Raw genomic sequence first — 25,404 nt, 5'->3', positions numbered from 1 at the left:
ACTCCTGGGTTCAAATGGTCCACCCACCTCAGCCTCAAAGTGCTGGGATTACAAGCACGAGCCACTGTGCCTGGCCCCAGCTTTCTTAACTGTGTTTTATTCAAGGACTTTTCTAAGATCTTCACTTATCTTATTAACTCCTTTACATTTTTAAAAGAGGTGTTTTCCTTATTTTACAAATTAGGAAAGTGAGGCCAAGAAGGATTAAATAACTTATGCACGCTCACATTTTAGTAAGTGGTGAAACTGAAATTTGAACTCAGTCTGTCTAGCACCACAGATTATGCTAGTACCATGCTACACTGCCTGTAGAACTGAGAGGGATCTCAGCAGTCATCTAACCTACTCTTATCTGATGAAGGAGCACATGTTGCATTTTTCTAGATGTATTATCTGGTCTTTTTGAAAATGAGGCCATTTTATCAATTACTGTACATCTCTAGTTTATGTTGATTTAGTATCTAAGTAGTAATTTTTTATTGGTCCTTATTCTTACATCAAGAGGCAGGGATTGCCTTTGACGAGATCACCCTTCACGTATTTAAAAACTGCTTCCCTTCATGTATCATGTTTCTCTTCCTTGTGTGGAATATATTCATATTCAGTCTCTTTGCCATCTTTGTCACTCCTTCCTCTGTACAAACTCTGTTTTTTTTGTTGTCACTCTTAGAGAATAGTGCCCTGAACCAAGAATGAGTTTCAGATAAGGTGTGATGAGTGAGAGTATATTTATCTATTCTGGATACTGTACTTACCGACACAGTTTAAGATAGCATGAACACATTTGGTAGCTATGCCATACTGTTTTCGCAATCAACTTGCAATCAGATGAATTGTCTCTTTCTTTCACTTATGCTAACCTTAAACCATGGCTTTCCACATCTTATACTTTGTGAAATTTTTAGACCTGAGTGTGTGCTTTGTAGTTTTTCTTAGTAAAGTTTATCTTGTTAGGTATTGTCCATTATTCTAGGGTCTTTTTTTGAGTACAGATTTTATCCTAGTATTTTAACAATTATTTTATAAGCTTAACTATTTTAGCCTTGTCTCTAAGTATGAATGTTATCAAATATATTCTCATTCTTGAGAAGAAATGGAAGGTGCTTATGTTTTAACATTTCTCTCATATTTTGGAGTGGCTGTATTCTCTCTCAGATATTAAAATTTAAAGTTAGGGGAATGCGGAACTACTGTAAACAATGTTGACTTTTTAATATCCTTAACCAAGATGGTTAAGGATGTTAAAACATTTTTTCTTGAAAACTTTTGATGTTAGCTTTCTAGTAATCTCCTATGTGATTCTTTTCTTACTTGACTTTTCATTTTACCTTCATAATAACTTCCATATTTTATTAATGATTTAATATTGTAGTAATTATTATTTTTTGGTATTTGTTTTTACTTTTTTGCTTCAAATACTAAATCCTGACTTACTTAAGGGTTATGTTTTTCAGAAGGCTTCCTATGAAATATTTATATTTTTAATATTGTGCCTTCATCATTTAGTTCTTCAAAACAAGGTTAGTTGTAAGGATTCCATTTTCTGGAATTGTATAATGTTTTATAGTGATTTTATTTGAGTTCTCTCCTAATAACCTCAAGATGTAATCCAGATTGTTTAGTATTCAACTACTTGTGTATTATTAAGAACTTGAGAAGGTGTTTATTTGTGACTTTGTTTTCTCAGCCTCTGTGTACTGAGGCATACTTCATACGTATTCTTGTATTTTATTACGTAAGAAATCCTACAGATCATAATGATGTTTCATATAGATAAATTCAGTGTGTTGTATACTAGTCTGTCTCACTGAAATAAATCTCTAAAAGTTATTCTGTCAGTGGTGATTCTAATTTTTTTAGCGTCCTATAAAATTTCCTTAGAATAACCTAATTTTTGAAATTATAGGAACAAAAGAACTTACAGATTTTTGCTTCCAGTATTGGTAGTCTAGGTAATTCAGACCTCCTTATTTCCAAAGAACAACTTAAAAAGCTGGAGATATATATATCTTCTTTCAAGAAGAACTAAAAAGATAGTGAAGTATTTCTAGGCTAACGCCAAGGAGAACCTGGGAAATCAGAGACATAAGCCCAGCTTTGGAAGCCACTTTTCACCCAGGCATGTGTACTGAAGCAGAAGTAACATTTGTAAAACTAAGCTGAATTCTGGTGGCCTTGTGGAACAAGGGTGTCAGTAGTCAAAAACCTAGAGTAAAGCCTTCTCAAAGTAGGGCATGGGAAGTCTGCATAATTTCTCCCCAACCCTCTTTACATAGACACTGTCTAACTTCAGGGTAAGGATGAACTGGAAATGAGTCACCCCTCCCCAGGATTTGCAGCCCTGTTTATGTTGTATGCTTTGTCTAAGGCATCTCAATCCTTGGACCTGGATTAATGTGGTCCTAGGTTGGTAGTGCCCCAATGTACTTAGCAGAAGCTAACACAGATCTTCTCTGGAGAAAGGTATCCTCATCCTAGGCTTCAGATGATTCCTGCAAATAATTCATCAAGTACATGACCTTCAGCTGGAGAGTGGAAGTCTTTTGGAGATTAGTGCAGGGTGGAGGTAGGAGGTTTTATATGTCTGGCAGGCTGCCATGATTAAATTATTGTCTTGTTTTCAGCCTCAAGCCTTCCTTTCTGTGCCATTGCCTTCAATTTCTGATCCCTTCCTCCTTTCCTCCCACTTGAGGTGTGGTTTAACTTGCTTCTACATTTTATCTCCATTATAAGAACTTGCTAATCAAATTTCTCACCTCTCCTTATTCTTTGCTCTAGTTTCCATCTTCCAGAAATTTGTTGACTTTTCTCCTTTGATCTTGTTTTTTCTGCTGTTTTCCTTTTTTTTTTTTTGGTAGGTTTATGCCTTTATTTTTTTACCTCTGACTTGAGTGGATTTCTGAAAGGAGCGGTTTTAGACATTTAAAATTCTCTACATTTAATCAGCACTTCTACATAGTTTACATACTTGTTTGAGCATTTTTTTTTCTTTCCAACTTCTGTTTTACGTTCGGGTGTGCATATGCAGGTTTGTTATATGGGCGAATGACATGTCATGGGTTTGGCATACAGATTATTTTGTCACCTGGGTAGTAAGCATAAGTACCCAATAGGTAGTGTTTTGACCCTTAACCTCCTCCCACCCTCTACCTTCCAGTAGGCCCTGGTGTGTGTTGCTTCTTTTTTTTTTTTTTTTTTTTGGAAACAGAGTCTCGCTCTGTCGTCCAGGCTAGGCGTGCAGTGGCGTGATCTCAGTTCACTGCGAGCTCTGCCTTCCAGGTTCACGCCATTCTCCTGGCTCAGCCTCCTGAATAGTTGGGACTACAGGCGCCCACTGCCACGCCTGGCTAATTTTTTGTATTTTTAGTAGAGACGGGGTTTCACTGTGTTAGCCAGGATGGTCTCAATCTCCTCACCTCGTGATCCACCCACCTCAGCCTCCCAAAGTGCTGAGATTACAGGCGTGAGCCACTGCGCTATCCATGTGTACTTGATGTTTAGCTCCCACTTTTAAGTGGAAAAGCTTTCCCACTTTTAAGTGGAAAGCTCCCACTTTTAAGTGAGATGTTTGGTTTTCTCTTTCTGTGTTAATTCCCTTAGGATAATGGCCTCCAGCTCTATCCATGTTGCTGCAAAGGACATGATCTCATTCTTATTTATGATTGTGTAGTAGTTTATGATATATATGTACCACGTTTTCTTTATTGAGTCTATTGTCGATGGGCGTTTAGGTTGATTCCATGTCTTTTTGTTGTTGTTGTGAATAGTGCTGCAGTGAACATACACATGCGTGGGTCTTTATGTTAGAATGATTTATATTCCTTTGGGTATATACCCAGTAATGAGATTGCTGGGTTGAGTAGTAATTCTGTTTTAAGTCTTTGAGAAATCTGCAAACTGCTTTTCACAGTGGCTGGACTAATTTACATTCCCATCAGCAGTGCATAAGCATTTCTTTTTCTCTGCAACCTCACCAGCATGTTTGAGCATTTTGATAGGAAACGTTTCTAAAAGTGGATCAAAGAATATGAACCTTAATTTTTTTTGATATTACCAAACATCCCTCTGAAAATATTGTAGTTCACACTCTCCTCAGCAGAACATTGTGATATCTCTAATAGCATCTTAGTCTTTTTGGAGTTAGTATATACAGTGTTTTGTGTTTTGGGGGGAATTGTAATATTTTAAAGATCATTCTGTAATTTCTTTGCTCGTTTTTTTTTTTCTTTCTTTTTTAAGAGACAGGGTTTCCCTGTCACTTGGTCTGGAGTGCAGTTGCATGTTCATAGCTCACTGCAGCCTTCAACCCCTGGGCCCACCCTCCTGAGTAGCTGAGAAATATAGGCGTGTACCACTGTGCCTACTTTTTTTTTAAAGCTTTTTTTTGTTTTTTATTTTTTGAGACAGAGTCTCGCTCTGTCTGGAGTGCAATGGCGCGATCTCAGCTCACTACAACCTCTGCCTCCCGGGTTCAGGCGATTCTCCTGCCTCAGCCTCCTGAGTAGCTGGGATTACAGGCGCCTGCCACCACGCCTTGCTAATTTTTGTATTTTTAGTAGAGATAGTGTTTCACCATGTTGGACAGGCTAGTTTCGAACTCCTGACCTCAGGTGATCCGCCCACCTCAGCCTCCCAAAGTGCTGAGATTACAGGTGTGAGCCACCGCGCCCAGCCTTTTAAAATTTTTTGTAGAGACGAAATATTGCTGTGTTGCCCAGGCTGGTCTCAAACTCTTGGCTTCAGGAGATCCATCCACCTTGGCCTCCCAAAGTGCTAGGATTACAGGTGTGAGTCACCATGCCTGGCCACTTCTTTGCTTTTATTTCCGTTTTTAAAATATTTCATCTAAACTGATATAAACTAAATATCATTTGATTGTATCTTTTTCTTTTTATCTTAAAGGTGACCGTAATTATTTTAGTTCCTGTTTTAGCTGATGACCTTTTTGTTTTATAGGGTAATTTGTGTGCTAATTAAAGAAGTAGAGCTTTTTTATATTTGATGGTTGTGAATAAATTGTGTGTCAGACGTAATCAACACTATGTACATGTACTTATGGTGAAACATGTTTATTCCTTTCAGGAGAAGAAAGCAACCATCTTTTTTTCTACTAAAATTCTTGGGTGTTTTATTTGGGGTTGTGCCCGTTGAATCCATTTCTCCTTCCAGTCTGCCAAAAGAATTGTTTTGGCATTTTACAGATCAGTTCTTCTAGTTCTTCATGGGATCCTAAAGGACATTTTTTGAAATGAAGTAGGAAATTTAAATATGAATTTTGCCAAGAATTTTAACACTTTCTTTTTAACACAATACCAAGTAAATTATATCAAACATTTTTTTAAAAAGTCTTGATTTATTTCACTTGCTTTGTCTAAACTTATTCTAAACCATTTCATTGGTAATTCCTATTATTACTGCCAGCTTTCAGTTTATTCGTCAGTGAGATTAATCAATAACTTTATAGAGAGCAAAGAATAGTAAGCCAGCAAATAATTTAGGGTAATGGTTCACAAATTTTACTTCTCAGACCAGCAGAAGAAGCATTACTTTGGAGCTGGTTAAAAATGCAGGTTTTTGTTCTGTGTCTCAGACCTGCTAAATCAGAAATTTTGGGGCTGGGACCCAGCAATGTGTGTTTGTAAGGAGTCCTCTAGAGAATTTTTATGTGCACGAAAGATGGGGAACCATTTCTTTAGGGATTAAGAACATGGATTTTAAAATGAGACATACCTGAATTCAAATTCCAAATTAACTGTTGAATATCACTGTAACTTCGGGCAAGTTATCCAACTTCTCTGACCTTAGTTTCCTCAGCTGTAAACTTGGAATATTACCTCCCTTAATTGGATTATAGTAAATATGATTATAAATTACCTTGTATAAGAGCTTAACAAATGGTTATAATTGCTCATATTATTAAACATATATCAATATTTCTGAAATGATATGTATCTTATAGTGTTAGTAGTTGTTTGTTTTTTTTTTTCCTTTTAGTGACACGTAGAATAAGGTGCACTTTAAATTCGATGGTGTTGATTCGCTGATAGGTGATACTATGTTTAAAGTGCATGGTCACTATCAGGCTTGGGCATAGAGTTTGAGTGTGTATTGAATCCAGTTTTAGGTTTGGAGAGTTTTGTTTTGGCCCAGAGAGAGCAGGCAGCCTAATCAGAGACCATAGAAGTTAAATTCAGCAAATAAATGTGACTAGAGCTTAACTTCTGATTAGCAGCATAATAAGAAACAATCTGAAGTAATAACATCAAGCAACCTAAACAAAACTTATACTAATGTTTTAAAAAAAATTATTTTTATGGATTTTCTGCGTAGTTTTTTTCCCTTAAATCAGATGTTATCAACCTTTCGTTTGTAAAAAACCACCATGGCACTTTATATGCTTGCTGCACCTTCCCAGCCAGGTCTGCTGAATTGAAATAACCAAGAATGAAGCATGGATATGTGTATTTGGAAAGAGCACCACAGGTGATTGTGATGTGTACAAGGGCTGAGAACCATTATAGAGAACAAAAGTAAAGAAAATTCTGATGTACAAGAACTTTGTAGAGATATAGAGATCAGAAGTTAAATTATAAACTTCACTTACATCGTGGAAGAACTGGGAAGTGTGGTAGTGGTGAACTTTAGTGGTGAAAGCAGACCGCACAGGTTAACAGTGCAACAAGGAGCAGAATGTCTCTCTCACTTCTTTCTTCGTTGTTTTAGAAACTCCGTTTATTGTTGTCTAGGCTTTTCTCTGACAGAATGAAATTAATTACATTTGTGTTATAATTTTTAAACTAAATTACTTTGTAATGTTTCTTTTGAGAACATTCTTCAATGAGTTATACTTTTCTTGAATGGTCATCCTTCACACCCTTCCCTTATTTATATCTCTTCCTTCTTTTCTCTTCCCTTTTCTCAGTGGTCTGTGAAAGAGGAATAGATAGTTTATACTTCCATTTTATAATTTTTGTTGGGAAACATTACTATTATATAATCCCCATCAAGTGTTACCATACCATAACAAGTCATTCTCCCTCTGATTGTATGTATCCAGTAATACTCATTGTCTACAGGCATAGTCTAGCCTGCCTTTGGCCAGGTTTAACTTTAGCAAGTTCTTTTGTTTCAGTTGGAATTTGTTGCTATGTCCATTTTGGTGTCTACTTTTTATTATTGATGTGGTTCAACGTCTCAGTAAGCATAAGATGATTCTTTATCCTACTACTTATCTTTGTTGCTTTTCCTGAACTCCTTCCTTCTTGAATTTGTAAACTGAAGGGAAACACTAAGCTTATATAAATAATTTTCAGATTCTTTTATTGAAACAACAAAAAAATATATGTAGCATAGAGCATCTGGATTTCATGAATTGTGTTTCCTACTTGCCAGATTGTAATTTCCAAGCATGCTCTTATCTCATTAACACAAAGAGGTCTGTGCCTGACCTAGGATCTTTCTTTTTTTTAGAAACTTGTGGTGGAGAATGTTGATGTGTTAACACAAATGAGGACCAGCTTTGACAAACCAGACCAGATGGCTGCACTCTTTAAACGATTATCATGTGGGTAACTCATGATACTTTTTATAAACATAAGATCTTGATACTCAGTATTTAGCTTTGGCTCAAAATTTGTAACATAAATACAAGTAGTAAATTATGAAAAGTACTCTTTAGCTTATGAAGAGAACTAGAACATTTTTGCAGTCAAAGGATCATATAAGTGTGTGTGTGGCTTATCTGTTTCACAATTTTTCTTAACCATACTCTTAGTCTACTATGTGTCACTAGTTCATGAATATTACCAGTATCAATTTGGTTTTGAACCCATTAAATTTACTACAGTAAATCTACATTAATTTAGACTAAAAGGATTAGCTTCTGAGCCTGTTAACTTTCTAAAAATCAACTTTATATGTATAAGTTACATACAATAAAATGTACCATTTAAGCAAACGATATTTTGGATTTTGACAGATGGATACATTCATATAACCATTGCCACAGTCTACATATAGAACAGTTCCATCAGTTTGAAAAATTGTTTGCTATCTCTTTGTAGTTGGTCTCCTACCCCAGTCTCTGGCCCCAGGCCAAACACCCACTGATCTTATTTCTGTCACTATAGATTAAATTTGTGTCTGGCTTCTTTCACTTAGCATAATGTTTTTGAGATTTATTCATCCATGTTGTTAAGTGATCAGTAATTTGTTTCTTTTTGTTATTAGCTAAGATTGATGAAAACCTGAACCTACAACTTTAAAAAAAATTGTAATGTCTTCTTGACATTGATTATTTGTGGGAGGTATATTGTGAAATCACAGTGAATCCTAAGTATTAAAATGTGTTCAGCCAGATAATTGTTTTAGATATACTTGATCTAATGTTATTTTCTTTTGCTTTTTTTACTTGAACTGTTAAAGTTATAATGAAAAATTTAAGTCATACTTCTTGATTAATTTAAAAGCCTTCTCAACACTAAAAAAAAAATGAAATCCCAAATAAAATATTCTTTGTATTTGAGAAAGCCAGAGAACAAGTTTATGTTCCTAAACAAAAAATAATCCAGAAGAAAACTAAAGCCGTACATGTATTTAACATACTTCACATTTGACATTTTTCTCTTAAATGCTTTAGAGAATCACTTTCTTAGGCTATTTTATCCTGTAAAACTTACTTAATTCTTATTGAATAAAAATTAAAGATTACCTTATAGGACAGATCCGTGGTTGCCAGGACTATAAAGGGAAAGCAGTGAGGGAGATTTTTAGGGTGATGAACCTGTTCACCATAGTGGTGATACAAATCTATCATACGACACATACATTTGGGGCTGGGTGTGGTGGCCCAGGCCTGTAATCCCAGCACATTGGGAGCCAAGGCAGGCACATCACTTGAGATCAGGAATTCCAGACCAGCCTGGCCAACATGTTGAAACCCTGTCTCTACTAAAAATACAAAAATTAGCCAGGCATGGTGGCACTTGCTTATAATCCCAGCTACTCAGGAGGCTGAGGTAGGAGAATTGCTTGAACCCGGGAGATGGAGGTTGCAGTCAGCTGAGATAGCACCATTGCACTACAGCCTGGGCGACAAGAGCAAAACTCTATTTCAAAGAAAAAAAAATGGAGCTGTATACCAAAAGGAAAAGAAAAGGTCATTTTTATTATATGATACTTTAAAAAACAAAAAAATAGACGTGGTAGCATTATAGGGAGAAGGAGTATGAATAAGTAGGAAATTAGTTTTTAAAACTCTCCTGATCTTTCTTTTGTTATTGTACATTGGTTTACTAGCTACTTATATTTTCTACTCCTTTATTCTTATTAGTTTTATTTTTTTCATGTTTTCTCCCATTTTTTAATACTCATTTGACAACCCCATTGGCCTTAACCCTATTTACTTTCCTACTAACAATCTTTTGACTGTACCATCTAATTAGAAGCAAATAATCCGCTGCAGTGTTCAGTACTTTATTTAACTCTCATTTGTGGAATTGAAACAGTGGAATTTGTTAAAATTCCAAACAGAATTTGCAGGTTTTCAAAATAAAATTCATATAGTCGTTTGTCAAGATTCTGCTTACTTGAATTTTGTGTATAATAGTTAGTGGTGACTCATTACCTCTAACTCATTGGCCATTTTGGAATTGGCCAAAACCAAAATCTAAATCGTTGAATATTAGTGACCCATATATATCAAATTTGTCTTTAAATAGAATTTATTAAATCTTTTTTATAATTTGTAAAAAGAAAAGATTCACTTGAGAGTGACTCATTTAGGAGAGTAGAGAGAACTATTTTTTCAGCAATTGAACTGTTTTCCAAAACATTCTCTTTCTTTTTATTCTTTTGTGCTTCCTTCTCCCCATGTCCATATCCAGAAGTCAATGTGTTTTTGAAGGAGTTTTTCACAGTCAACAAGCACATTCTTTTTAAAAGATAAAGCATTATGATTTATTAAAAGTAGGTCTGAATTGGGAGGCAATCTGGAATTTATTAGTTTATTTTTAATTTATTTTATCTATTTTTATTTTTTTTTGAGACGGAGCCTTGCTCTGGCGCCCAGGCTGAAGTGTAATGACACAATCTCAGCTCACTGCAACCTCCACCTCCTGGTTCAACCAATTCTACTGCATCAGCCTCCCAAGTAACTAGGACTACAGGCATGTGCTACCACACTCGGCTAATTTTTGTAATTTTAGTAAGATGGGGCTTCACAGTGTTGTCCAGGCTGGTCTCGAACTCCTGACCTCAAGTGATCCACCCGCCTCGACCTCCTAGAGTGTTGGGATTACAGGCGTGAGCCACCGTGCCTGGCCTTATTATCAGTTTTAAGACTTCTCTGTGACTTGGGCAAATCTCCTTATGTCTCTGCTTCATATTTTTTTATTCTCTGACGTTCTGTTTCTTGGGACTAGGTTCATCGCTTTACTGACTCCCTGATTCCAAACTAATAATATTTCTAGTTTTCCTACAGCAATTTTTTCTTTTGAAAACTCATTCTATTCACTTATACCTTTCTGCCATCATCTACAAACCTATAAGTTGCTTCTGAAGATCTTCACTTTAGCAGTACTTTGGATGTTATTATTTCCTGAAATTGTTCCACCAGTAAAAATCTTGAACTTTGAAATTCAACTCTCAGATCATAGCCATGTCTTCTAGCTCTCCCATTCCTTTACACCTATTGAACTCCTAGTTCTAGCTCATTAAAACTTTTATGCCTCTCAGCTTTCCTGATCACCTATTCCTGGCTTTACGTATTTTATCCATTCTGGACTATGAAATTTGGTTAGTGCATTCTCCCTTATGCTGTCATACCCTTGAGTTTTTGCTACATTCATTCCCACAGAGCAGTTTTCCTGATCCCTAGAAAGTCTCCTGCACCCTGAAAGCCAAGTACTGCTTGTGAAATAACACTTTTTAAGTCTGTTGTTTAACTGGCCTCTTTTTCATCTTACCACCTGTCTTACTTTGAAACTTTTTGACTAGTTTGTATGCACTGTTTGATCGTCCTACCTGTCCACTCTTGGTGTGCTGTAATATGTCCACTTTCCTGAAACCTTTCTGAAAGTTTGTTGGTGACTACTCATTTGCAAGATTTGGTGCTTTTTCCTCAACTCTCATTCTGTTTATTTCTCTGTAGTGTTTATCTCTTTTATTCTCCTTTTTATTAAAGCTTTATTTTCTTTATTTGCCAATACTTTTATCTCTACTCTTCGTCGTTTTTGCAGGTTCATCTTTTATGTAGTGTCAGCTTGTGATATCTTACTCTTCCATTTTTACTCTGCAATCCTATTGGAAAAATTTTATCCCAGATTTTCTCTTCCCTTATCCAATATTTATGTTCAGCCTTAACTCTCTTCTGTTGATCTCCAGATGTTTAATACCAAGTACTAGTTTGACCGGGGCTTCTCAAAGTATAACCCAGGGACATGTAACAGCACCACCTGGGAATTTGTTAAGCGTGTAAATTATTGGGCCCCACCTCAGACCTGCTGACTCAGATCTCTGGGGCTGAGGCCCAGCAGTCTGTGTTTTAACAAGTCCTCGGGGTCATTTGGAATCATACAAAAGTTTAGAAACATTATGTTAAATATTTTCAGCTATATGACCCACAGGTTTTTCACAACGTCCCTGGAATGGGAAGTATCTCTTCCATGGCAGGTATAAGTAGGTGGGGAGAAAAAACCTGATGTTTTCTTTATTGACTATTTTGTTACCTCTCTCACCATCTATCCAGTGACTCACACTGGAAAACTTGGGCATCCTCTCTGATTCTTTCACTCCTCATATTCCATGTGCAGTAGCTATGTCTTATAGATGAGAGCTTACAAATTGGTGTGTCACATTTGGTCCAGAGGTATACGTTGTTTGGCCCTATGCTACATTAAATTTTTTTTTAATTTGGGTCATTATTTTTAAAATGGGAAGAGTCATTTTTAAACAGTTCTTTTCATATAACTCTTTATATTTTGAAAACCCTGAACAACACCCTCATTGCTTGAAGGATATAGTATAAACTCCTTAGCATGACATTCAAAAGCTATTATTTGGATTAATGAAATAATTGACCGGCATTACCTCTCTTCCTGTCCCCCACTACCTATTTGTTTGCCTGATCCAAGACCCACATAGCCTCTGTTCTAGAGTTAGTTCCTTGGGAAGTTAGTGGACGTTATGTGGGGTGAAGGGAAGTGCCAGTGGTCAAATGGTTTGGCAAATAATCCATTACACAATACATTAAGCAGTGTTTCTTACTGTGAAGTATCTTAGAACTTTTAATGTGTCATTATTGTACACATTCAAGATGAGGTTGTAGGGTATAGTCTTTGAGAACTTGATTAATTTCTGGGTAACATACTTTGGAAAATATATGGCTATATCACACTGAATCTTGTCTATTGTTATTTCTAGTGTGAATCTTTTTTTTTTTTTTTTGAGACAGAGTCTTGCTCTGTTGCCTAGGCTCGAGTGCAGTGGCGAGATCTCGGCTCACTGCAGCCTCCACCTCCTGGGTTCAAGCGATTCTCCTGCCTCAGTCTCCCGAGTAGCTGGGACTACAAGCACGTGCCACCAGGCTTGGCTAATTTTTGTATGTTTAATAGAGTTGGGGTTTCACCATGTTGCCCAGGCTGGTCTTGAACTCCTGAGCTCAAGTGATCCACCCGCCTCAGCCACCCAACCTAGTCTCATCTTGAATTACCATTTAATTGAATATCTACTGGTCATCTGGGTATCAGACACTGTGCTGAGTGCTACAGGTAGATGAAAAGATTAAGAGTAGTTCCTGCTCACATGGAATTTTTAATAAATTTGCGCCTTATATCATTTTGTTAACATGACTTTTAATTCATATTTGGCTTATATTAGGCCTATTTGTATGGTTTAGTAAAAGATGTTATGGTCAAAGTTTAAACAAGCTACACAGAAGGTAGAAAGTCAAAAATAAAACACTTCTCTCTATTCCTACTCCGCAACTAGTAACTCTAACCGTTACTGTAGTATATACATCTCTTTCCAGAAATTTCTTATGTATATACAAATATAGGTCTGTATATATATCTTTTTTAGTTTACATAAATGGAATTATATTTCTTAGTTTTCATGACAGCTCATTTAGATTCTCTGCTATTTGAGGTCTAGATCATTATTCTGTTTATATTTCTTCTTTTACTACACAGTGTAAGGCTTTGTATATGGCGTGCAATAAATGTTTGTTTTGGCTTTATAAAATGTGAAGGTATTGAACCATCATATTGACCCTTCCAATCCAACTTTGTTAACAGAGTTTTATTTTTTTTTAGAGATGGGGTCTTGCTCCTTTACCCAGACTGATGTGCAGTGGCATGATCACTGCAACCTCTGATTCCTGAACTCAAAGGATCCTCCCATCTTAGCCTCCCGAGTACTAGGACCACAGGCTCATGCCCCCACACTCGACTGATTTTTTTTTAATTTTTTGTAGAGACAGGGTCTTGCTATGTTGCCCAGGCTGTTTGTGAACTCCTGGGCTCAAGCAATCTTCCCAGCTCAGCCTCCTAAAATGCTAGGAGTACAGATGTGAACCACCATGCTCAGCCTTGAAAATCTATTAATAATTTTTAGAATAATGCTCTCTAACCAATATGTAAGTGATCAAATCTGTTCAGCTTCAGCAAACTGGTCCTGCCAAAACTGCATGTGTTCTCAACAGGCATATTTTGTTTCTTAACTCAAGACCTTAACAATTTAAGAATTTAGCACTGCTGAGTTCCTGGGCCGCTTGAGGATTTAACTCCTGTTCGCTCTGATCAGCTTCTTTCTCACCTAGTCTTTCTTCCCTTCTTTCTGCCCCTACCTTTTCTGAAATAGGGTTTCAGAAGGTAGTAATATAATTTATATAAAGTTATATTATAAATATAATTTATAGTTAGCTACTTGTGAACCATCTAACCCATTTAAAAGAACACAATGTACTCCATTTGATGGAAACTATAGTTACTTAAAAGTTTAACCAGTTTAAATATCAGCTGTCAATATCTTTCTCTCTTTAATCATTATTGTAATCAAATTACTGTTAATTGTGCCTTTTATCATGGGAATTTTATTACTTTAATAAATTTAGATTCTTTTCCAAGGTTAAGAAAGAATCCAGTTCACACTTTTTTATTCTCTTCTCCTTCTGTTTCTTTGAATTTAGCTGTTGACAGTGTCTTGAAGAGGATGACAATAATTGGTGTAATTTTATCCTTCCGATCATTGGCACAAGAAGCACTTAGAGATGTAAGAAACCATTACAAGTATATACTCAGTATCCAAACAATCCCTTTTAATTTCTCAGAAATTTAAAGTTACATTTCAGATTCATACTTAGCAATGATATAATTAAAATTCCAGTTTTAGTAGTTACAGAAAATAACATACATAAAATTAGTTATTTAAGCTCATTTTTTGTTTTGGTACTGCTGCTTGCAGAGTATAACTTGTGTGGTTATTGCACTACTTTTTCAGTGCTCTTCATTATCAGTAGAGTATTTTCAATTTTGACTATACTGGCTTTAATATTGAATACTTTTGAATGCATTTAACTTTCGTATGTCTTGAAATTTTTGAAAAATCACTGAAAGTAAATAAAGTAAAATAATTTTTATGAAAACTAAAATTAATCAATTGGTAATATTTTGTAAGTTTAGGGGTTGCCGTTGAAAAATAATTTGTATTCTTATTTGTTATCCTGCCTAGGTCTTATCCTACCACATTCCTTTTCTTGTAAGTTCAATTGAAGATTTTAAGGATCACATTCCAAGGGAAACTGATATGAAGGTAATAATATAATTTATAGTTGGGGTTTACAGTCTCTAAAGCGAAATATTTAAATTACATATGGAATAAAATGTAATAAATCCTAAACTACTATAAAGTTCCTATTTTAGAGTGGTTAGTTAGCATGCTTGCCTTTGTAATTGAATCTTTGAGAGCTCAGCACCAAAATACTACCTAGGCATTTTGAAAGTCAGTCTTCTTTGATCACCTATAGCAATGCAAAATTGACTAAAAATATATTTTTTTTTTCCTTAAATGGATAGCTGTTTATACATGGTGATAAAGAAAATTAAGAAAGATGAGGTGGCCAGGCCTGGTGGCTCACGCCTGTAATCCCAGCACGTTGGGAGGCCGAGGCTGGCAGATCACAGGGTCAGGAGATCGAGACCATCCTGGCTAACACGGTGAAACCCCATCTCTACTAAAAAAAAAAAAAAAAAAAAAAATTAGCCAGGCATGGTGGCGGGCACCTGTAGTCCCAGCTACTTGGGAGCCTGAGACAGGAGAATGGCATGAACCTGGGAGGCGGAGCGTGTAGCGAGCCAAGACCTTGCCACTGCACTCCAGCCTGGGCAACAGAGTGAGACTCCGTCTCAAAAAAAAAAGAAAAATGAAGCAATGAAATAATAGTCATTTTAAATACAATGAAATTCAATAAGTTTAAGATAGATGTTAAGTCATTTCTTATAAAAGGATGTAATTGTAGGCTGTAATTTTAAAAAGATTTTTAGTATTCTATTATATGTAATATATGTAAAACAGCAGGTTGGCAGCCTTCTGTGAGCTTACAGTTTTTGTTTTGAAAATCGATTGAGCCATGAAATCCAACTATTGATCTAATCCTAGTAATGATTGACCAGTGGTTATACATCTAGTAAGTGATATATCAGGGTTTACATTTGTGTTTTCTAAGCTGACACACTTCTTAGAGAGATTGTTTCTGTTTCACATATCTTGAAAAACACCGACTGACAAAAATAATGTCTAAACTCCTTTGTATGACACCAAGACTCTTCTAAAATTGGTGCCACTCAGGCTGGGCATGGTGGCTCAAGACTCTAATCCCAGCACTTTGGGAGGCCTAGGTGGGCAGATCACCTGAGCAAGGTGGGTGGATCACCTGAGGTCAGGAGTTCGAGACCAGCCCGACCAACATGAAGAAACCCCATCTCTACTAAAAATACAAAATTAGCCGGGCGTGACAGGGCATGCCTGTAATCCCAGCTACTCGGGAGGCTGAGGCAGGAGAATCTCTTGAACCCAGAAGGTGCAGGTTGTGGTGAGCTGAGATTGCGCCATTGCACTCCAGCCTGGGCAACAGGAGCAAAACTCCCATCTCCAAAAAAAAAAAAAAAAAAAAATTGGTGCCACTCAAACTTTTTGAGGCTTATCTTCTACCACTTCTTTCTTCCTTCTCTCACTCTCTTTCTTACTCTGCCCCTCTTTTTATATGGTATTCTGTGAGCTAACTAGATCTTTCTGTTGCATTCTCACATCTATCTCTTTTACCTTCTAATTTATTCTACTTGAAAATACCAGCCTTTTCTCTTTCTGCCTTTTGAAATCCTGCCTGTATTTTAAGGCCTGATTCAATTGCCATTTTCTAAAAACCATTCCTAGATTCTCCAGTGATAAAGAACTTCTTTTTTCTTAGTGTTATCAGAGAACTTGTTTATCTCCTGTGGAGTTGAATATAATCTGCCTTGTATTATAATTATATTTTTCTACTTATATTTATACCAAATGGTATATATCTTGAAGACCCAGACTTTGTTTTTTTGGTGTTGTTGCTGTTGTTTCTCTTACAGTGTTTTGTACAGAATAAACATTTGAAATCAGTGATTGTCTTGTGATTCTATGATTGAAAACTATGTACAAATAGCTCAAAATGATTTCCTAAGTGGAAACACTGCAGAAAAAATAAAGTTAAGGAGACAAAAACTAATCAGTTCTTGAGAAGACACTGATGTGCAGAATTATAAGAATTCTAATTAATATTCTGGGCAATCATTCAGTTTTCACCTGATATAATCATGTTTGGTTTCCAGCAAACTTTCAATAGAACTTAACTTTAAAAAAAAAAAATGTTTTTAAACAGCTTTATTGAGTTATGACTCACCTATCAGAAAATTTACTCATTTAAAATGCAAGATTCAGTGGTTTTTAGTGTAGTGACAGAGTTGTTCACCCATCACTAAAGTCAATTTTAGAACATTTTCATTATCCCCAAAAAGAAGCCTTGTACCCATTAGCAGTCACTCCCCATTCCACCTCTTCTCCCCCATCCCCAGCCTGAGGCAACGACTAATCTACTTTCTGTTTAAATTAGCCTACGTTGGACACTTACATAAATCATCATGTGTAGTCTTCTGATACTGGCTTCTTTCACTTAGCATATTTTCAGGATTCATACATATTACAGCATATATCAGTACTTTTTTTTCAATGATTGTTGAATAATGTTTCATTGTATGGGTATACCACATTTTGTTTATTCACATCAATTGATGGACATCTGGGTTGTTTCCACTTCTTAGCTATTAGAAACACTGCTACTGTGAACATCCGTGTACAAGTTTTTGTGTGAACGTGTATTATTTCTCTTGAGTATATACCAGGAGAGAATTGCTGGGTCATATGAAAACTGTATGTTTAGCCTTTTGAGGAACTGCTAAACTGTTTTCAAATTGGGTGTGTCATTTTGCATTCCTACCAGCCTTGTATGAGGGTTTCACTTTTTCTGCATCTTCACTAATACTTGTAATTGTCTGTGTTCTTATTCATAGCCATCTAATGAGTGTGAAGTGGCATCTCATTGTTTATATTTGCATTTTCCTGATGGCAAATTATGTTGAACATGTTTTCATATGTTTACTGGTTATTTCTATATCTTCTTTGGAGAAATAACTATTCAAAGCCTTTGACATTTTAAATTGGGTTGTCTTTTTCTATTTGTGAATTCTTCATATATTTTGGATACAAGTCCATTAACAAATTCATGATTTGCAAATCTTTTCTCTAGTTCTATAGGTTGGTGATGTCTTTTAGTTTCAAAGAAGTCCATTTTATCTGTTTTTGGGGGTTTGTTTGTGCTTTTGGTGTCAATCTAAGAAACCATTGCCTAATGCAGTGTTATGATGATTTGTGCCTATGTTTTTTTCTAAGCGTTTTATAGTTTTAGCTCTTACATTTAGGTTTATGATTCATTTTGAGTTAATTTTTGTGTGTGAAGTAATAGATTACAAACATTTTAATCTAGAACTTAATCCCTGCCATGTTCCCAGTTTTTCTAAGCTATACTATTTTACTTCATATTTTATACTAAGGTTTTTTGTCACAATATCAGAGGTAACCAGTTATATAGACAGTTCTCTTCTGAGGTTATTGAGCAGTCAGAATGCCTTGAATATTTGAAATCTATATGTGATACAGAAAAATTACTTTCATTATTAGAAATTCCCTTATCAGATTTTTAAATGAATACTCCTTAAAAAACCTATCATAAGTAATTTGCTATATTTATAGATATGATATGATTAGACATTGAACCACTATAATTTTTCATTAAACTACTATGGACATAAACACAGGTCTAGTAATATTGATTCACTTTGTTCATTTATTCATCTTTTCTGACTTGATATTTTATATTCATGCTTCCAAGCAAAGTGATAACTTTAGAATTATCCTGTTGGAATGTGCCACAGAAAGTATACAAGTTTTGTTTGGCCTAGCAGTAGGAAGTTAGAACCAGCAACACCTCACAGTATTCAACCTACATTGAATCAGTTGTTCAGTATACTTAGTTATGCTGTAGTTTCTGCTTCAGCCAAGTTTCCGAAATTCTCTGGTGTTCTTCTAGGCAGACTCTAATAAACAGTGAACTTTCTCAGAAATTTGTTAGACTATTTGTTGCTCTGTAATTCTTTTGTTTTTATCAGGTTGCAATGAATGTGTATGAGTTATCATCAGCTGCTGGATTACCTTGTGAGATTGATCCTGCATTGGTCGTAGCTCTTTCTTCACAAAAATCAGGTAAAATGCATTAGTAAATATTTAATACTCTTAGTTAAAGTTACCAGGGCAGCATAGGTATAGGTATGATATTTAACCATATATTCAAATGCCTGCTTTGTGTTCAGCTTTTTAAATTTGTTATTGTTATTGCTGGTACTTGGACTATATCAGTGCATAAAACACAAAACATCCCCCTTCTGGAACTTAAGATTGGATGAGATTACTGGGCCATTTAGTGTATATAGATGCAGCAGTGAAGAGGATCCAGGTCTGAGCCTTGAGCCATTCTAAGATTTAAGAGCTCAGGGAGAAAAGGAAAAACCACCAAAAAAGAAATTTAGAGAAATTGAGAAGAAAAGACCAATGAAGTAGAAGAAAAACCAGGAAAGAGTAGCTTCCAGGAAGATAGAAAGGACATGATCAGCTATGTAGAGTTAATTGGTGGTACTAACAAGATGACTGTCAGTGAGGTTTTATGGGCAAAAGGCTGATTAGTGAGTAAGGGAGATTAAGGGAGAATAGGAGGAAAAGGATTTGGAAATAACTATAAGACAACTCAAAGAGTTCTGTTGTATAGGGGAGCAAAGAAATAAAATCTCAGCAGCTGGAGGCAAGAGCAAAGACAAGAGAAGGATTTTTTAAGATGGAGGAGATTACAGCATTTGTATGCTAATGGCAGATGGTCCAGTAGATAGCAAAAAATTGAGATCTAGAAAAGGGTATTCTGTTTTTATTGGACTAGAGTTATTCACCATCAAGAGTTTGTACAGTGTTATATAAAACATTTAGAAATTTTTAAGACCAGCCCTTAGAAATGCAGTACTCAGAATCCTGTAGATATTTCTTGATTTGTCTACAAAGTAAATATAGCATTTCATCTATTTCTACTACTAAAATGCCCCTTCTGCCCCCTTGAGGCAGCAGCATGGTGTTTGAGTTCATCAGTTGTTTTTTTTTTTTCATTTAACAATGCAATTTTCATTTAACAGTGCAATTTCATTTAACAATGCAATTTTGTTTCCTCATTCATACAGTATGTTACATTTAGTCACACGGATAATTATAATTATTACTTGATTTGCTACAGCTGTATTTTTTGTAGTCAACCAAATCTTTAAAACATATTTCAGCTTTTTTCTTACATTCAATTCTTAATTATATCTAATGGTGATTAGTAGCCTAAATAACCCACAATTTGAGTGCATATCACAATAAATGTTTTAGAAAGGGTTATATCTTGAAAGCTTTAGAGCAATGCTAGGTATTTTTATTCATGACTAGTTTCTTCTGTCTTCTGTCTTCTTTTATTCATGACTAGTTTCTTCTGTCTTCTAAAATAGAGAGGTTGAAAACCCATTCCACTTTCCACATTTATGTCTTTTAAATAGTAAATTTCAAATTATATTCATATCTCTTTCAAAAAGTAATTAAGATTTTTTTTGGTGATTTTTGCAGAATAATTTATGAGGTAAATTTTCTAAATTGTAAATAGAACTGTCTCATAAAGTAATAATTCCTCATTAGTTTTCAATTAGGAAATTGTAGGATTGCAGTTATCCTAACTGCATTTTTTGTTCTATAATCTTACAATTAAGAAAAATAAAATCTTACCTTACTGTTTTATCAGACGTCCTTGAAACATGCCTAAGTAGTTGATAATAGTCAATTGTAATATAAACTGTTTCTACTTTATATTTTTATAACCAAAATTGTGACCAGTTCTATAGAATGCTAGTAAAATATTTTACTATTTCAAAAAAAAAGTAAACCATTTTTAAAATAAAAATCTGTTTAGTTTAGATTATCAAATCTTAACTAATCTTGAAGAAATACCTTGATTTTATTCTTAATTTTTGTCTCTTAGAAAACATTAGTCCAGAAGAAGAATATAAAATTGCCTGCCTTCTCATGGTGTTTGTGGCAGTTTCTTTGCCTACACTGGCCAGTAATGTGATGTCTCAGTACAGCCCTGCTATAGAAGGTAATAGTGGTTTAAAATTGTTTTGGCGATGGAAAAATAATGGGTTTTGGTATTTTATAATAAAATATGAGTTAAGTTCTGCCACTAACTGGTAGTGGAACATGGGGTAGTCTGTTTCCCTTTTCCTAAACTGCAGTTTCCTGATATATGAAATGTCTGTAAGTAAGCTCATGTGTGCCTGAATGTGTGTAGAGGTCGGTGAGGGAGTATCCAACTCATAGGATTATTTTAAGGATTGAATGATAAAATGTTGTAAAGCAGCTAAGCACTTCCTTTTTATTTCCGAGCTACTATAAAACTGATGTGTGATTTCTTTTAGATGTTTTCAGAAGTGTTTGCCTGTTTAACATATACACGATCGTTTGTTACTCTCCTGTTACACTAGTTTTAAAAACATCAGTATTCATGAAAGTCAAAGGAGAGCAAATCCGGTCATGTCCCCACTCTACTCTTAATTATGCCACTATTTATGCAGATTGTGAAGTCATTAAAGATTTGCCTTCTATGTATTATTTGCTATTTTGGGGTCTACACAACCCTATTTGCATTTTCTCAGGGCATTGCAACAACATACATTGCTTGGCCAAAGCCATCAACCAGATTGCTGCAGCTTTGTTTACAATTCACAAAGGAAGCATTGAAGACCGTCTTAAAGAATTTCTGGCGGTATGTATAATCAAATAACAAAACTCATGACATTTTATAAAGAAAACTAAAATTCACAACCACGAAATGTAAGAATAAATTCTCTTTATTTTTACATTTTATTTAGTGTCCTCTAATAGCATTTTGCTTTCAAATTATTTTCTCAGGTATATGAATTTCAGTCTCCTTTTATTTTTATTTGTTTATTTATTTTCTTTTTTGGAGGGAGAAACAGGTGAAGGTGGGGCATTAAAATCGAGGAGCAGTCTGTTATTTCCCTTAGACTCGAAAGTCTCTTTCCCAACTTTAGAGTTCTGCAATATGACCTTTTTTCCCCAAGCTGATGTTTGGACTGCCCTAGAAATTTTCCTAGGCTTGAAAGAGAAAAAAACAAAGGAAAATTGAGGCCAAGAGAGAGGCTGTTCCCTCTAAAAAGACATATTTTACTTTTTTCCATTTCTTTGGAGAAAGACCATTAATGGTGATAAATTCATCGTTAAAAATACTACTCACTACCAAAAGAGAGGAGTGCTAAATGTAGCCTCATGAAACATGGTTTTTAGTTTCTCTATCAATGTAGTTCTTTCTTTTCTTTATTAATATAACCTTTTCCATATTTTATTTAAACGAAAGATATACCATGGCATACTGAACTCTAGAACATTTACTTTTTCAGTTATAAATCCTGTCAGCTTTTTTAAAAAAATATTTTTAAATTACAAATGCAAATATAGTACTAACTTGGGGAGAAAATAACTTCTATTTCAAGGAAAACACTATTAAAATTTTTAAGTGTTTCTTTCCATTTGCAAATAATTCCTTCACTCAGGGTTTAATGTCTTAATCTTACAGTGTTTCTGTGAAGTCAAATCCAGTGTGAAACTGTCTTCTTCCTTGGGAACTAAGAAATACAGTCAGTATAGATAGTGGGATGGGATAAGAGAAAATAATTTGAATCATTTTATAAAGCAGACTTGTTCTGAAAAAATCAGTTTTAAAGACCAGTAAGAATATTTGATTACATGTATTATGTTAGTGTCTCTTTGTGCCTTAATTACTCTCTACATTACTGCTTGAATGTAGGGTATCTAAGCTCATCTTATTATTTAATTGCTCATTATTTTATGTTTAGCACTGAATGATTGAAATGTGTTGGAAGTTGAAGCATACCTAAAATAAGTAACCGATGAACCTTTTATTTAACAAACTCACTTTATGTGTATGTATACTTTTAAGCTTGCATCCTCCAGTCTACTGAAAATTGGCCAGGAGACAGATAAAACTACAACAAGAAATAGAGAATCAGTTTATTTACTGCTAGATATGGTAAGTCTCATTTTAATTTTTACTAACAATAAAAAAGTTCCAGGCATTCCTGAGAATCTTTTCTTGGCATCTTAGTCATTTTTTTGATCCCTTTTGTTCACTTCACGTAAGCCACACCTTTCTAAAATTTGCAGAGAAGACTGACATCACTCATATTTTATCATTTCGGTAATATCAGAAGATAACAAAATCAAAAGTTAGCATTAACTATGGGTATTCTTTTATGAACAGTTTTTCAACCTGTTGGAAAACACTTAGGCCTTGTGTTTTTCTAGTGTATTGGTGTCAGCTTTCTTCCAGTTTTCTGAGTTTTCTACATTCTAACTCTATTCTGCCCATTTCTCGTAATTGTCTATAATTCTCTGTGCCTAGTCACTTCCCTCTCTGCAGTGTCTGTGAACCAGCTCTTGCTTGTTTCTACCACGTGGCTCTTTCCCCACTTAGAGTTATTTTCCTTACCTGCAGAAGTTGGATTTATCCTAATGACTTAGCACATCCCACAGCTCAGATCTTTTTCCAGATAGTCTTTCTTGATTACTTTGGCCTACATTAATCTTTCTTCTGTTTTGAATTCTTATAGAATTTACAGCTTTCCATTTAATTATAGTTGGTCTTACGTTTGGTTTTGCTTCCTAGCTTAGTCTTGGATTGCCAGGTAGAGTTGATGGTACAAAAAAAAAAAAAATTTTGTATTGTCTTTTATTTCTAGTATATCAGTGAGGAAAATGAAAGTGCTCAATATATTCCTGTTGATTAAATAAATTTAATTGAAAAGTAGCACTTTTTAAACATTTTGATATACATTCACTGTGGCACATTTACATTTTAGATTAAGTAAAAGGAAAATAATTTGTGTCTATTGCTAATAATAACAATATAGAAATTATGCCTTACTGGTTGTCAATAAATATTCCCATTATAAATAACTTATAATTTTTGTTTATAAACAAGTTATAAATAACTTGTTTTGATGCATTTTTTGAATTTTACAGATTGTACAAGAATCCCCGTTCCTTACAATGGATCTTTTGGAATCTTGTTTTCCTTATGTCTTGCTGAGAAATGCATACCATGCTGTCTACAAACAAAGTGTTACATCTTCTGCATAAAATTACCTACTTACTCAAGACAAGCACGCATTTTTGTTGCCTTGGTTTTACCTGTAGACTGTGGAACTATTTTACCTTAAGACCTGAAAAAGTTTTGTGGATTATAAATTTCTTTCATACGGTTGTATTTTCTGATCATTGGTTTCTTAATATGGTTGTACTACAGTATACTTGGTTGATTTAGGTTGCACATTCACTGAATTCACTGAGATTATTCCTATAATTTTGAAGTATCATTTATTTGAAAAACATACATTATCAACATGTTTTTGGTATTTGATAATGAAAGAAATCTTTGCTTGTTTATTTCTGAAAAAGAATTGTATTTAGTGATTATTTTAGATAGTGATATTATAGCATTCATCTGTGTGTAAATTATTTCATATAGGGAAGAGTTCTGATCTGTACCTATGGTTCTTATTGAAAACAAAATTGGATGTGCATTTCTGTGATGTTATGAATCCATTTCTACTTTATTTTGAAACATTTGCCAAACTAAATACTGTAACACTGTATAACATTTTAAAACGTTGAAGAACTGCTTAGTATTAGAAGCAGATCATTTCCCAAAATTCTAAAAACAGCAGCATATGTTGTTGCTTGTATAAAGCCTAGCGATAATTTTTAGACTAACTTCCATGGTGCCCTGTTGGCATTAGCACTACCATTGTACCCTGCTGTATAATAAACAATCTTAGACATTTATCAACTGTTGATACAAATGTTAGTCCCTAACCACTTTTTATATATGTTTTAAATTTTTGAAATTCAAGTGTACCTGCCATAACATAAAATAAACACTAGACTGTATCACACTTTGATTTCTTTAAGATCCTTGAATATTCGTTCAATAATAAAAAAGTTTTTGTTTAAACTTAGTTTGAAATATAAAAAATAATGGTTTAGGAATGTCTAAGTACAGCATTCGATACCAGGTCACCTATTATATGATTTGTTTAAATGTTTTGAAAAACATTTTATTGAAAAAAATACCAAAATTAGAAAATAAAGTTATACAATACTTCTTATAAATTAAGAACTTAAAGAAAACTTGTATGCTGTCAACTTGCTCATTTTATCTGTAACCAAATAGAGTTATTTAAAAGAATAGGGAAAAAAATTGAGTGATCATGGGACTAGTGAGAATGTTGAGAACTGCTACATTAGTCAGTAATGAATGGGAAAGACATAAAAGGGCCTATTGCTTAGTAGTTGGCATGGAGGGCAAAGCAGCTCATTTAGTTTGAAAACTAACCCGATGTTTTGCTCTTTGATTGGCATTGTTGAGACTGTTTCTCAACAGCTTTGTATCTGAATATCATAAAGAGCTTCTGTTCACAGCTTCTTATGTATACACTGGTAACTTGTGTTAAGATAAAAGAAGGCTGCTGTAAACTCAGTTATAATGTTTCTCTTTCTTCAAACATAGAGAGTAGAATGAAATTGAAGTACTATGAGATTATACTGTTATTTTGTGTATGATTTGTCCAGCCTATATTTAAAGTAGGGAGTAGTTGT

General features: G+C 34.6%; 1 protein-coding gene across 4 annotated transcripts in view; it reads left to right on the top strand.

Annotated features, from left to right (window-relative positions):
* NCKAP1 (NCK associated protein 1) overlaps positions 1-24,701 on the top strand; it is a 113,013-nt gene extending 88,312 nt beyond the window's left edge. For all 4 annotated transcript variants that reach the window (XM_054549568.1, XM_002812651.5, XM_054549567.1 and 1 more), the window contains 8 exons: positions 7,471-7,564; positions 14,186-14,268; positions 14,728-14,808; positions 18,750-18,843; positions 20,690-20,806; positions 21,363-21,472; positions 22,688-22,777; positions 23,770-24,701. In XM_054549568.1, coding sequence (XP_054405543.1) covers positions 7,471-7,564; positions 14,186-14,268; positions 14,728-14,808; positions 18,750-18,843; positions 20,690-20,806; positions 21,363-21,472; positions 22,688-22,777; positions 23,770-23,886 — 786 coding nt within the window. In that variant the 3' untranslated portion in view covers positions 23,887-24,701. The remainder of the gene's footprint in view (positions 1-7,470; positions 7,565-14,185; positions 14,269-14,727; positions 14,809-18,749; positions 18,844-20,689; positions 20,807-21,362; positions 21,473-22,687; positions 22,778-23,769) is intronic.
* Positions 24,702-25,404: the final 703 nt, after the last annotated feature.

This window comes from Pongo abelii, chromosome 11, assembly GCF_028885655.2.
Source record: "Pongo abelii isolate AG06213 chromosome 11, NHGRI_mPonAbe1-v2.0_pri, whole genome shotgun sequence".
NCBI lineage: Eukaryota > Metazoa > Chordata > Mammalia > Primates > Hominidae > Pongo > Pongo abelii.
This window is presented reverse-complemented; position numbering and strand designations above follow the sequence as displayed.